The 14,913-nt window shown below is 37.3% G+C and overlaps 1 protein-coding gene across 5 annotated transcripts in view; it reads right to left on the bottom strand.

The window, feature by feature from the left end:
• TRAK1 (trafficking kinesin protein 1) overlaps window positions 1–14,913 on the bottom strand; it is a 353,264-nt gene that overhangs the window by 21,505 nt on the left and 316,846 nt on the right. For 3 of the 5 annotated variants that reach the window (XM_053714340.1, XM_053714338.1, XM_053714339.1), the window contains one exon: window positions 10,716–10,818. In XM_053714340.1, the coding sequence (XP_053570315.1) occupies window positions 10,716–10,818 (103 nt within the window). Of the gene's footprint in view, window positions 1–65; window positions 154–10,715; window positions 10,819–14,913 lie in introns of all 5 variants that reach the window. The other 2 variants (XM_053714342.1, XM_053714341.1) reach the window with 1 other exon arrangement.

A 14,913-nucleotide genomic window follows, 5' to 3' on the forward strand; every position in this document is an offset into this window, starting at 1 on the left:
GGATTAGCTGGTGTCACACCATTCTTTCTAGAGTGCCTCTACTAGTACAGACACCAGTGGCTCACCCCTGTCACGCTCAGTCATAGTGTCTGCCCTATATCTCCTCTCAGCAAAACTTGATATATTGTGGTTTCATCCTCTTCCTCAAAAGACCTGTGAAGAACCAGGCATAGTTAAACAGGTCTTCTACATAGTGTTATGTATTTACAGAACGGATTGGGAGAGTTGCACATTCATAAAGCCCACAACGGATGCACCACCAATTAGCTCACTGCAAAATGGCACTAACCTAGCCTTGATTTAATAGAAAACATTATTAACCCATAAACCAGCTGCATGTTTTGTATTGCTGTAGAATGGATACCAAAAAAGTATAGAAATTACAATTTAAAGAGTGAAAAGCTCAGTACACCATCAGTTTTACAGTGAAAGTACTTTTAATTGTCAAACTTGTCCCTGTAGAAAATGTTTACCTTGGTTTTGGTTTGATTTCATAAAATAAAGAATGATCTCTGGCCATAAAGATATCTTCTGCTTTAAGCATATATTATTTTTTTTTAACCATAAGCAACACATTTTCATAATGCTAATATCAGAAAAACATGTGTGTATACAGGTAGCCCTCAGTTTACGCCGGGGTTAGGTTCCAGAAGGAATGGTTGTAAATCGAAACAGTTGTAAATTGAAACCCAGTTTATATTGTAAGTCAATGGGAAGTGAGGGAGTTAGGTTCCAAACCCCTCTCAAAATTGTCATAAGTAACACCTAATACATTATTTTTAAAGCTTTGAAATGAAGACTTTAAATGCTAAACAGCATTATAAACAGTATCAAATAATCACACAACACAATATATAATTAAACTAAGTTAAATGAACAAAAACATTTGCTAAACTGCATTATAAACCTTATGAAATAATCACACAACACAGACTTTACTTGCATTTTTCTGCAAACAGTTCTTTCTATGCATTCCAATCTGGACTGAATTATAGACAGGAAGATCTTGTTCCTATGAAAGCTGCTCGATATCTCATGTCTAGCTAGACTAATTAATTCCAGCCTGTTTGTGTGCTTGGCTTTGCATATCTTTGCTGCAACACAAGCGGACAGCTCCACCTACTGGCTATTTTAATCAATGCAATGCTTCTCAATGCCTTTCAATAGCAGTCACATGGTTGTTATTCTGAAACGGCGCAAATTGAACCGGCGTAAATCGAGGGCCACCTGTATTCAGCCCTATAGATATGGCACACTCATAGTAAGTTAGCTGGCATTATATAGTAATATTTATTGTACTCTTTAGATAAATGTTACTTAAAGGGACAGTCTACACCAGAATTGTTATTGTTTTAAAAGATAGATAATCCCTTGTTTACCCATTCCCTAGTTTTGCATAACCAACACAGTTATATTTATATATTTTTTACCTCTGTGATTATCTTGTATCTAAGCCTCTGCAGACTGCCTCTTTATTTGTTCTTTTGACAGACTTGCAGTTTAGCCAATCAGTGATGGCTCCCAGGTAACTTCACGTGCACGAGCACAGTGTTATCTATATGAAAAACATGAACTAACACCCTCTAGTGGTGAAAAACCTGTTAAAATGCATTCTTAAGAGGCGGCCTTCAAGGTCTAAGAAATTAGCATATGAATCTCCTAAGTTAAGCTTTCAACTAAGAATACCAAGAGAACAAAGAAAAATTGGTGATAAAAGTAAATTGGAAAATTGTTTAAAATTACATGCCCTATCTTAAATCATGAAAGTTTTTTTTGGACTAGACTGTCCCTTTAAAGACTTCAAACATTGGCCTTAAGTGGACCAGTTTGTGTTTATAGTTTTTTTTTATGCTTATTCACACACTGTGCACCTGATGGTGGTTCATTGCTAATTAATCGTGGGCTGCTCGACCTCATTATATCCAGGCATGCTATTGACCTTTTATATTTACTTTTTTGTAAAAGTTATCACTTAAACACTGGATTTTCCTAAAAGCATTTTCATGCATTTTGCAGAAACGCTTCGGTTCAAAATTGAACCACAACAATGTACATTTCAAATTTTAATAGCAAATCCCATGAAATTCATTGCTGCTAATGACATCTATAAAATCTGCTCGAAATGACCTCTATGTTGCTAAATTTAAATGGTTACTGCATGACGGCTACATTAAATATTCCTGCCCAGACAAGTGGATTTGAAGGGAGAAAGAGTTCTGAATTGGGGGGAAAAGAATGGGGGGACCTGTGAGTGTGTGTGGTGAGAGGACTGTTGGGGGGAACAGATCTACCTGTGGTTGGTTAAAAGGGAGCTTTTGTAGAGGAAAAAGACAACTGGAGGGAATTACAGTAGGAAATACAAAATTGAAGGTGATAGAAAAGAGGGTTCCAAAACAAAACAGATAAGACCATTCACCTGGCTATGTCCTCATACCATAACGGTCTACTGATTAAACTGAGATCAATGAGGACATACACAAAATATGCATAAAAGAAAAGAAAAAAGTGCTTAGGGCAAGGTGAGCTTTCGCAAAATCTTCTTAAAGGGACAGTCTAGTCAAAATTAAACTTTCATGAAATTTTAAAAAAAGTTTTGAGATTGCCGTTATCCTCAAATGTGCATTGTTCCCTTGGTATTCTTTGTTGAAAGCTAAACCTAGGTAGGCTCATATGCTAATTTAGAAGCCCTTGAAGACTGCCTTCTTGCTCAGTGTATTTTGACAGTTTTATACAGCTAGACAGCGCTAGTTCATGTATGCCATATAAATAACATTGTGCTCACTCCCGTGGAGTTACTTATGAGTCAGCACTGATTGGCTAAAATGCAAGTCTGTCCAAAGCCCTGAGATAAGGGGCAGTGTGCAGAGGCTTAGGATACAAGGTCATCACAGATGTAAAAAGTATATTAATAGAACTGTGTTGGTTATGCAAAACTGGGGAATGGGTAATTAAGGGATTATAAATCTTTTTAAACAACAATAATTCTGGAGCAGACTGTCCCTTTAACAGGATTATCCTGAAACACCACCTCATATACAGAGTCTACCATACAGAATTTATATGATTTTAGCAGGTATCTGACTGAGGTGGCAGACAACCAAAATCTATGGAGGGCATGAAGGAAAACATAGTGATTAGATGATCCTAAAGCATGTTAGATCAGCCTAAAGAACATCCACCAAACCTGCCAAAAAGAATATAGATAGGATTACAGGAAGAAAAAAAATAAAACAGAATCTTTATCATTTTGTTTTAAAAATAATGACAGACTGAGGCAAAAACCCTTTCAACCTTCGCCCAAGAACACCAATTTCAGATTTACAAATCCCCCTAAATATAAAAATGGCAGGTAAAAGCAATCCAACAGGAACAACATATTTAATTCTTTTTTTTTTTTATGCATTTAAAGGGACAGTCTAGTCCAAAAAAACCTTTCATGATTTAGATAGGGCATGTAATTTTTATCACCAATTTTTCTTTGTTCTCTTGGTATTCTTAGTTGAAAGCTTAACTTAAGAGGTTCATATGCTAATTTCTTAGACCTTGAAGGCCGCCTCTTAAGAATGCATTTTAACAGGTTTTTAACCACTAGAGGGTGTTAGTCCATGTTTTTCATATAGCTAATACTGTGCTCGTGCACGTGAAGTAACCTGGGAGCCATCACTGATTGGCTAAACTGCAAGTCTGTCAAAAGAACAAATAAAGGGGCAGTCTGCAGAGGCTTAGATACAAGATAATCACAGAGGTAAAAAATATATAAATATAACTGTGTTGGTTATGCAAAACTAGGGAATGGGTAAACAAGGGATTATCTATATTTTAAAACAATAACAATTCTGGTGTAGACTGTCCCTTTAAAGATTCAATATTTGAAATAATGTGTTTACAAAAAGATTGCCTTGTATTACTATTCCAAGCACCTCAAAAAACACAGAAAATATTCCTCCAAGGAATAATATTTACAACCCCCTTAAAGGGACAGTCTACTCCAGATTTTTTATTGTTTAAAAAGATAATCAGTTTATTACCCATTCCCAAGTTTTGCATAACCAACACAGTTATATTAATACACTTTTTACATCTGTGATTACCTTGTATCTAAGCATCTTCTGACAGCCCCCTTATTTGAGTTCATTTGACAGACTTTCATTTTAACTAATAAGTGCTGACTCATAAATAAATCCACAGCAGTGAGCACAACGGTCTCTATATAGCACATGAACTAGCACTGTATCTGTGAAACTGTCAAAGTGCATTGAGATAAGGAGGCAGCCTTCAAGGAGTTAGAAATTAGCATATCAGCCTACCTAGTTTTAGTTTTCAACAAAGAACACCAAAAGAACAAAGCAAATTTTATGTAAAAGTACATTGGAAAGTTGTTTAAAATTGCATACCCTATCTGAATCGTGAAAGTTTAATTTTGACTAGACTGCCCCTTTAAGTAGCTAAATTAACCCAAACTTTTAAACCCTAACATTTATATATAAATTCAATATCCATATTCTATCAATTTACTGATGCAACCAAAAAATAGCCAGGATTTTTCAATCGCCTAAAGAATGAGAGCCTCACCTAATGACAGAAATCTGTGGTCAGTAAGACAAGAAGTATGAAGTGTGAATCCATTCATCTAATGGAACTACATCCAAAATGTCTTCCATCAAAACCATCAGCACAATGCAATCCTTCCTACCAAGGATCTGCATTTAAGTTTCCTATGGGAAGTAGAACTGGAATGCTCCTAGACGCACAACTAGGAGACTGGTTTGCAATTAGAGAAATACATTGGCACAGTAATTGCTGTAATGTTGATTTCAGAAGTATGTGAACTCAGGGTTATACCCAAGAGACATCCCTGCAAGATGACCAAAACTGCTTCAAGAAAAGAGAGACCTAAGGAGAAACCTCCAGAGACATAATCAAAAAAAAATCACAATTCCTCTCTCAACAAATAGGCAACTTAGTAAGGACTAAAAGTGCACTCAACAAGAAGCAGGCACAGCAGTCAGAGCCGCATGGATGACATCTGAGCTTGCTGCAGTAATCTGCTAACACATTGCTGTGATTAATACAAAAGCACCCAATGCCGGGAAACAATGAAACGTCAGCAACATTATATTAACATAATCATGTCACAAGATCTAATTACCTCAGCTTCTTCCCTAAAGGCCTTGAGACCCATAATACAATCAACAGCAGGTTCACAGTACAAAGCAAAACTGCTCATAACAATTCAAATAATTAAGATGCAATTCAATATAAAATGCATGTGCCAAAGATTTACCTCTGGTAAAAGTGCTAGCCTAGGCTCAAAAAGATAATGAAGGTAAAATGGAGTCAGAAATATGGATACATTTTATCCGAACATTACCACCACAGAAAGCCTGCTGTCTCTTCAGAGTGTATCCTGGAATAGGATTAGACCACAAAGGGATTAGCCTCTCAGTTTTATGGGGTGCCAGTATGTTGCAGAGTCCTGGATTATTTTAGTCACTTTATACCTATATGATGTTTAAGCCATACTGATATTGGTGGGTCCAGAAAGGGTTACATCAGTTGCCTATCATAAAAAGAGTAAAAGTTCAAAAATACATACAGGTACAGGAATATGCTTCAATGTAATAGCTGTTATAGTGTTTTATACTTTAGATATTTTAAAGAGACATGAAACCCAATTTTTTTCTTTCAAGATTTAGAAAGAGTACAATTTTAAACAACTTTCTAATTTACTTCTATTATCTAATTTGCTTAATTCTCTTGCTTTACTTTGCTGAAAATCATATCTAGATAAGCCCAGTGGCTGCTGATTGGTTGCTGCACATAGATGCCTTGTGTGATTGGCTCACACATGTGAATTGCTATTTCCTCAGCAAACAATATCTAAGGAATGAAGCAAATTAGATAATACAAGTAAATTGGAATGTTGTTTAAAATTGTATTCTCTACTTGAATCATGAGAGAATTATTTGGGTTTAGTGTCCCTTTAAGGACTACCAACCTTTTAATGGTATATTTTTAACCCTTTGCAATGTAGAAGTACCGCTCAGGATGGTCAGAGCATTGTTGGTTGTGTGAAAACTGCGACTGATCAAATTAGAGGCGCTAGTCACATAGCCGAGTCGTATGACTAGCACAGTACGTTACTTCTACTATGTGTTTAACCCCCACAAAGGATCAGAGTATTAAAGGGTCTAAAAAATTAGACTGAGTGCTAGCTACTTACTGTGCAGCATCTAAAAATTTAGAGAATGTATTTTTTTTTTTTACTATAATGGCCCCTTAAGTACCAGTATGCTTCTATCTTGTGATATAAAATGACTGCCTGCTATCTCAACCTAAAGCTCAACACCCCCATCTCCACCTACAGTATACCTGTTGACAATGCTGCCATTATATCTACTGACCTTTATCTCCAGATTCTCCTTTAAAGGGACACTGAACCCAATTTTTTTTTTCTTTTGTGATTCAGATAGAGCATGCAATTTTAAGCAACTTTCTAATTTACTCCTATTATCAATTTTTATTTGTTCTCTTGTTATCTTTATTTGAAAAAGAAGGCATCTAAGCAATTTTTTGGTTCAGAACCTTGGACAGCACTTGTTTATTGGTGGGTGAATTTATCCACCAATCAGCAAGAAAAACCCAGGTTGTTCACCAAAAATAGGCCGGCATCTTAACTTACATTCTTGCATTTCAAATAAAGATACCAAGAGAATGAAGAAAATGTTATAATAGGAGTAAATTAGAAAGTTGCTTAAAATTGCATGCTCTATCTGAATCATGAAAGAAAACATTTGGGTTCAGTGTCCCTTTAAGCCTCAGATCCATCAAATTACACAGTCTTGCAACATTTCCAAAATGCCACCATTCATCAGCAATAACACAACAAAAATCTATTTTATCTGGACACATTTTTTTTATTAGGCCTTTATTTTATTTACGGGTTACCAAACCTTATATTTACATCTACAACGGGTCCTTATTTTTTTATTTTTTTTTTTTAATATTTTTTTTTTATTGAGGTTAAAACAAAAATAAATGATACAGGCAAATGTAAATTCAGTCACTGAAGTATAGTAAAACCACAATACAATATGCGTAATGAATGCCAAACTTAATAAACAGTTAATCACCAAGTTATTCAAATGAAAGTTAACCTCAGTTTTTCAATTCATAAGTAAAACTAACAAATTGGGTCACTTGTGGACCCCATACATAATCATAGGAATCAAACAAAACAGCCACTAGGAGCTAATAAACCATCAGACGCAAGATTCTAGCATGTTAGGCTGCGGGGCCCTGAAGCATAAAGTTAACTAGGCTTTTATCCTTTCAATGAAAATTTATGGGTTATGACTCTAGCGCCTGCAGGAAATAAGAAAATGTGTTGAAAGTATGGGAGCTGACCTGGAGAACCAGACTAGGCAACACAAAGGGGGTGAGATTATCAGAAGCAATTAGGGAGAATTGGGCTCTTGGAAGCTAGCTAAATAATATGCCCCGAGGAGCAAAGTGCCCTATCTTACTAGCTAAGGGTTGGTCTAGAAATAGGGCTCCAAGTTAATACAATCTGATATCTCTAGGCAGGTAATATATTGTTCTACTGCCCCTGTTACACCAGTTTTATCAAACTTATCCGTTTACTCAACATAAGTGACATGGACTCAAATTTAGCAAAACAAACTAACAAGTGTACATAATTTACATATAAACTTTGAATGCATGCAGAGACAGCCATGTATGTAGCAGCAACAAGGGGGTTTAAACACATAATGCTATAGTCAGCCTTTAACTTAGGCAATATCTCGGTCAAGTCTTTCACTGTAGTCTCTCACACACAGGGAAAGCAGACAGCGTCCACCTAGCCCCTGAAATGGCCCCTAAGACAGGACCGGCTCCACCGGCTCAGCGGTACTGTAATGAGTTATCAGCCGATTCCAGCTAGATCCATAGGTAGCTGATAGTTTATGCCTGTCAGGTTGCCCATGACTGGAGCCCCACTAATTGTCCCAGGCCTAATCAAAGTTAGAATGCAGTACTGAAATATTGTGAGGGGCTTCTCTGAAACCATCTGTGTTGTCTTACCAACCAGCTGCACGGAACAGACTCTCTCGCTGCCACTTGCCGTGATCGCTATATCGTTGCTCGTAGGCACACAGTACCGGGAGGATGAGAGGGGCCCCTCAGCAACAATCTGTAACATCTTATCACCCGGCTGCACGGGAAAGGTTTTCTCTCTGCTGCTTGTCATGTTCGCTGAGTCACCACTCAGAACCCTCTGCAGCAAAGGTTTGTTAGCTGGCGTTGGTTGTAGATAGGCGCCTCCCTGGTATGTTAAGGCTGGTGTAGCTACGTTGCTCGCTGCCTCAGGAGCAATCCGATCTCCACTCTGCATGTAGATAACAGCGGGGACAGTCTCCCCAACATTCAGCAGCGATGTGGCATCCGGAAAGACTACATCCTCCATTACTGAAACCCCTAAAGTCTCAGTGCGGTCTCCAACAAATTTCTCAGCTTCCTGCGTTGAATCAGGGGGAAACTCTGTCACCTCAGTGAGTTTCACCCCTTCCTGAGGCAGACCAGCGTGTGTTAACGCTTTCAGGTTAGTGGTGCCACCAAAGCCCCTTTGAATTAATAAATGGAGCTTATGAAAATGCTCCTCAAACAGGCATAGCAGGGTTTTCTCAGATATCTGCAGCTCCATTGCAGAAGGAGATAACTCAGCTCCTAGTGGTTGCATGAGTGAGAATAGCTCACTCTATACCCGCGTGAACGGGGTGGGTGTTGAGGCCTTCCCTATTCGGGCCGCCCAAGTCTCAACGGTCTGGACTAGGCTGCAGGCAATACAGAAATAGAGGCATCAAACGATGCAGTGATCTTCACAAAATCTAAGCAATGTAGAATAGGCACAGATTGTCAGATAGTCCTCTTAATACACGGCGGATTGTATTATTCCAATGCTCAGCAGCTAGTATTGCGACCATTCATGGCCGCTGCCCGGACACGCCCCCGGGTCCTTATTTTAAGGGTATGTTTTGGTTGGTTACATTTATTAATTTGTATAAAACACTTTAATGAACCCCTTATATGATAATGTGCATATTAAATATTAATAACATACAATGTATGCAAATGTGTATAGACATTTTTGGAGAAGATGTGACTAAATAAAGACTGCATGCTCAAAGAAACCAACACTATTTTACGGGAACACCTAAATAGTTTTGCACCATTATAAAACAATCTTTGAGGATAACAAAAAGGTTGGAAATGTGAGTCATAAAACAAGAATACCCATCTGCAGTATTATTTTGTCCTTCTGGGATCTTGTGTGGTGAAGGTCATATAGTCAGCCAATAATAGAGTCCAGCATTATCAATATTGCCTATTTAGGAGTAACTTCCAGAATTAAATGCTAATTTTATTACTGATTAGAACTCAATCTAGTAATGACATGAACTACTAGAGCTGGCTATTTATTCATCAGAAACTGCTATAAAATATAGTTCTAATGAAAGAATTAAATACAAAATTAAATTTAAAAGTTTGTTAAGCAATTAATGTAAATTATAGTAGCCATGATATAAAAATATGAAAGATGATGCTTTTGAAAATGTAAGATAAAAACTATTTTATTCATATATATTAAAAAATGCACAAAAAATAACAGACCTAACATGTTTTAAGCCTAGGACATTGATTACAGACCATAAGCGTCATTTATAAAGCACCACAATCTAATTGGCACCTGGACCTTTTGTTTTGAAACCATAAAATATATATAAATGTGCTAAGGCAGCTGAAATATTTACTCTAAACCAACCCAGTATAGAAGCGGAGACCCATAAATATGAAACACAATGCAAAATAACTCATCAGTACTGAAATCAATAAAGAGAAGCAATTTTATGAGCAATGGTCACTTAAGAAAACTAAAGTTCCTGGTTAACTGAAAAGGTGAGTGGCAATATATAGACCCCATTTACTTTCAATACACAGATTGCATGACTAAATATGCCCTAATTTAAAGATATATGAAACTCAATTTGTTTTCTTTCATGATTCAGATAGAACATACAATTTTAATCAACTTTCTAATTTACTTTTATCATCAAATTTGCTTCATTCTCTTGGTACCCTTTGTTAAAATAGCGGTAATACACAACTGGGAGGTAGCTGAGCACATTAGGCAAGCTAATAAGAGGAGGCATATATGTAGAGACACCAATCAGCAGCGAGCTCCCAGCAGTGTATTGCTGCTCCTGAGCCTACCAAGTATGCTTTTCGACAAATGATATAAAAAGAACAAAAGCAAAATAGATATCAGAAATAAATTGGAAAGTTTTTAAACATTGCATTCTCTATCTGAATAATGAAAGAAAGAAAAAAGTGGTTCATATCCCCTTAATGTAGAGAGCTGGAAGCATATCATACACTGAATGCACTAACTACTGAAATACTAACAAATGCTAATTTACATTCTATATAAATAAAATAAAAAAGTGAATAAAAGAAGGTTAATAGATTTACTTTTTTGTTGTGAAATATGTTTAGATTGAATTTATTCAATATAAAGTTACTCTCAATTTATTTAATTTTATTTTAAACTAAAAAAAATCCTTTAATCCCCAGCTGGTTGGTTAACTGCTGGTATGTAACGGGACATAATACCTTTGCATAATACCTTTGCATAATAATTTTGCTATATATGTTACCTTGGAGTGACTCGTGTGAGTTCATCAGATGGGTGCAGAATCCGACAGGTGGTGAAGGTGAAGGTTGAGTTTGTTTGAGACATGCACTTCCCAGGATGGTGCACTAGAATGGAAATAAGAGCAGGGTGGGGGAGAATAAAAAAAAAAATTCTCACTTGCAGTGACTTATATGAATCAATGAAAATATTCAGCATGAATTTGTTAAACAAAATGCACATGCATCTAGGAGATCCTTCTCACGTTGCAGATAACACCTAGCTTCTTCAAGAAACATCAATTACATCAAAGTATATCTTATATTTTCCATAACATTACTTAATTCTACATGTTCATTATGAATCCACTATTTATACTCTAGACTTAACATTTTTATGATTTATTTTTTATAGAACGCCAGCAGATTCCACATCATTGCTATATTCAACAGTCATTGGCTGCAGACTCTAGTGATCTGTCCCTAACTGGCCTATGCAAGGAAGGAAACTTAGTTTATACATCTGCATATTCTAAGGCTAATCTTTGCTTTCAATACATCATTCTATCTAGCATTTATTTAATGTCCCTTTAAATATACTACAGCAACACTAAGGAAAGGATGACAAAGACACAGTTAAACAAATGCATAAGCGTACTCAAAGCAACACTTAGATTAGGGCTCGAAAATATACCTACAGTTTATTGAACAAGGAGGGCAGTTACTAGTCCACAAAATATTATATTTGGAGAGGGGGGTGGGGTATTTTTTTCTGCTATTTCTTAAAAGTCCAGAATAAGAGGAAATTTACACTAGTCCACTAGTTCAGGGCCAGTGCGAACCTGCAACGGACAAGTAAAAACATTTGATTGAACACTAAGTATTAAGATTTTCTCTCCGGACTAGTAACTTTTTTTTTTTTTAACCTTGACTAGTAAACCATAGTGATATTTTTCTATATAATTTTATATCATTGAGTCATTAGTGACAATAATTTAAGTTCGATTTGTGCTTGGTTTTCAAGCATTAAAAGGAAAACACTGAAAAGTACATTCAAAAGTATCACAATTGCACTATATAATTCCATTCAAATTGAACAAAATGTGTCTGCTAAATGAAACCAGGTTCATCGATTCTATAATTAGTGTCACAGAATTTTAGAATGAATTTGTATGTGCACTGCACACATATTACGAGAGGCTTTATACACAAACACACAATACAGTATTTGATTGTTTGTAATGACTGATGATGAAGTCAATTATCTGTGTGTGTGCTCCTCAGAGAGTGTCTGTTTACTGGGCATATGTTTGTTCTGAGCCCTCTTGTTTCATGTATATGTCTACAGTTTTAGTGGCAGAAAATCAATAACTAACATATCAGAACATACACAGTTAATACTTGCATGGCTTGATATCTAGAGGCAACAAAGGTTAGAAAGATGAGAAGTTAAAAATATAATTTTTTTTCCAGGTTTTTCCACTGTTTGGCTATAAGTTTTGTTGCTTAAAGGGACACTGAACCCAAATTTATTCTTTCATGATTCAGATAGAGCATGCAATTTTAAGCAACTTTCTAATTTACTTCTATTATCAATTTTAATTCGTTCTCTTGCTATCTTTATTTGAAAAAGAAGGCATCTCAGCTAAGGAGACAGCAAATGTTTGCTTCAGGAACATGGACAGCACTTGTTTATTGGTGCTGACCAATCAGCAAGGACAACCCAGGTTGTTCACCAAAAATGGGCCGGCATCTAAACTTACATTCTTGCTTTTCAAATAAACATACCAAGAGAATGAAGAATATTTAATAGGAGTAAATTAGAAAGTTGCTTAAAAATGCATGCTCTATGTGAATCACAGTGTCCCTTTAATAAATACACACACACATACATACATATATATATATATATATATATATATATATATATAACATAATTTATGCTTACCTGATAAATTTATTTCTCTTGTAGTGTATCCAGTCCACGGATCATCCATTACTTGTGGGATATTCTCCTTCCCAACAGGAAGTTGCAAGAGGATCACCCACAGCAGAGCTGCTATATAGCTCCTCCCCTAACTGTCATATCCAGTCATTCGACCGAAAACAAACAGAGAAAGGAAAAACCATAGGGTGCAGTGGTGACTGTAGTTTAATTAAAATTTAGACCTGCCTTAAAAGGACAGGGCGGGCCGTGGACTGGATACACTACAAGAGAAAACATAATTTATGCTTACCTGATAAATTACTTTCTTCTGTAGTGTGATCAGTCCACGGGTCATCATTACTTCTGGGATATTACTCCTCCCCAACAGGAAGTGCAAGAGGATTCACCCAGCAGAGTTGCATATAGCCCCTCCCCTCTACGTCACCCCCAGTCATTCGACCAAGGACCAACGAGAAAGGAGGAACCAAGGGTGTAGTGGTGACTGGAGTATAATTTAAAAATAATTACCTGCCTTAAAAAACAGGGCGGGCCGTGGACTGATCACACTACAGAAGAAAGTAATTTATCAGGTAAGCATAAATTATGTTTTCTTCTGTTAAGTGTGATCAGTCCACGGGTCATCATTACTTCTGGGATACCAATACCAAAGCAAAAGTACACGGATGACGGGAGGGATAGGCAGGCTCTTTATACAGAAGGAACCACTGCCTGAAGAACCTTTCTCCCAAAAATAGCCTCCGAGGAAGCAAACGTGTCAAATTTGTAAAATTTGGAAAAAGTATGAAGCGAAGACCAAGTTGCAGCCTTGCAAATCTGTTCAACAGAGGCCTCATTCTTAAAGGCCCAAGTGGAAGCCACAGCTCTAGTGGAATGAGCTGTAATTCTTTCAGGAGGTTGCTGTCCAGCAGTCTCATAGGCTAAACGTATTATGCTACGAAGCCAAAAAGAGAGAGAGGTAGCAGAAGCTTTTTGACCTCTCCTCTGACCAGAGTAAACGACAAACAGGGAAGACGTCTGTCGAAATTCTTTAGTTGCCTGTAAGTAAAATTTTAGGGCACGAACTACATCCAGATTGTGCAGAAGACGTTCCTTCTTTGAAGAAGGATTTGGACACAAAGATGGAACAACAATCTCCTGATTGATATTCCTGTTAGTGACTACCTTGGGTAAGAACCCAGGTTTAGTACGCAGAACTACCTTATCCGAATGAAAAATCAAATAAGGAGAATCACAATGTAAGGCTGATAATTCAGAGACTCTTCGAGCCGATGAAATAGCCATTAAAAATAGAACTTTCCAAGATAACAACTTTATATCAATGGAATGGAGGGGTTCAAACGGAACGCCCTGTAAAACGTTAAGAACAAGATTTAAACTCCATGGTGGAGCAACAGTCTTAAACACAGGCTTAATCCTCGCTAAAGCCTGACAAAAAGCCTGAACGTCTGGCACTTCTGACAGACGTTTGTGTAACAGAATAGACAGAGCTGAGATCTGTCCCTTTAATGAACTAGCAGATAAACCCTTTTCTAAACCTTCTTGTAGAAAAGACAATATCCTAGGAATCCTAACCTTACTCCAAGAGTAACCTTTGGATTCACACCAATATAGGTATTTACGCCATATTTTATGGTAAATCTTTCTGGTAACAGGCTTCCTGGCCTGTATTAAGGTGTCAATAACTGACTCAGAAAACCCACGTCTTGATAAAATCAAACGTTCAATTTCCAAGCAGTCAGCTTCAGAGAAGTTAGATTTTGATGTTTGAAAGGACCCTGTATCAGGAGGTCCTGTTTCAGAGGTAGAGACCAAGGTGGACAGGATGACATGTCCACCAGGTCTGCATACCAAGTCCTGCGTGGCCATGCAGGTGCTATCAGAATCACTGATGCTCTCTCCTGTTTGATTCTGGCAATCAATCGAGGAAGCATCGGGAAGGGTGGAAACACATAAGCCATCCTGAAGTCCCAAGGTGCCGTCAGGGCATCTATTAGGACTGCTCCTGGATCCCTGGATCTGGACCCGTACCGAGGAAGCTTGGCGTTCTGTCGAGACGCCATGAGATCTATCTCTGGCTTGCCCCAACGTCGAAGTATTTGGGCAAAGACCTCCGGATGAAGTTCCCATTCCCCCGGATGAAAAGTCTGACGACTTAAGAAATCCGCCTCCCAATTCTCCACTCCCGGGATGTAGATTGCTGACAGGTGGCAAGAGTGAGACTCTGCCCAGTGAATTATCTTTGATACTTCCATCATTGCTAGGGAGCTCCTTGTCCC

This window comes from Bombina bombina, chromosome 5 (genome assembly GCF_027579735.1).
Source record: "Bombina bombina isolate aBomBom1 chromosome 5, aBomBom1.pri, whole genome shotgun sequence".
Taxonomy (NCBI): Eukaryota; Metazoa; Chordata; class Amphibia; order Anura; family Bombinatoridae; genus Bombina; species Bombina bombina.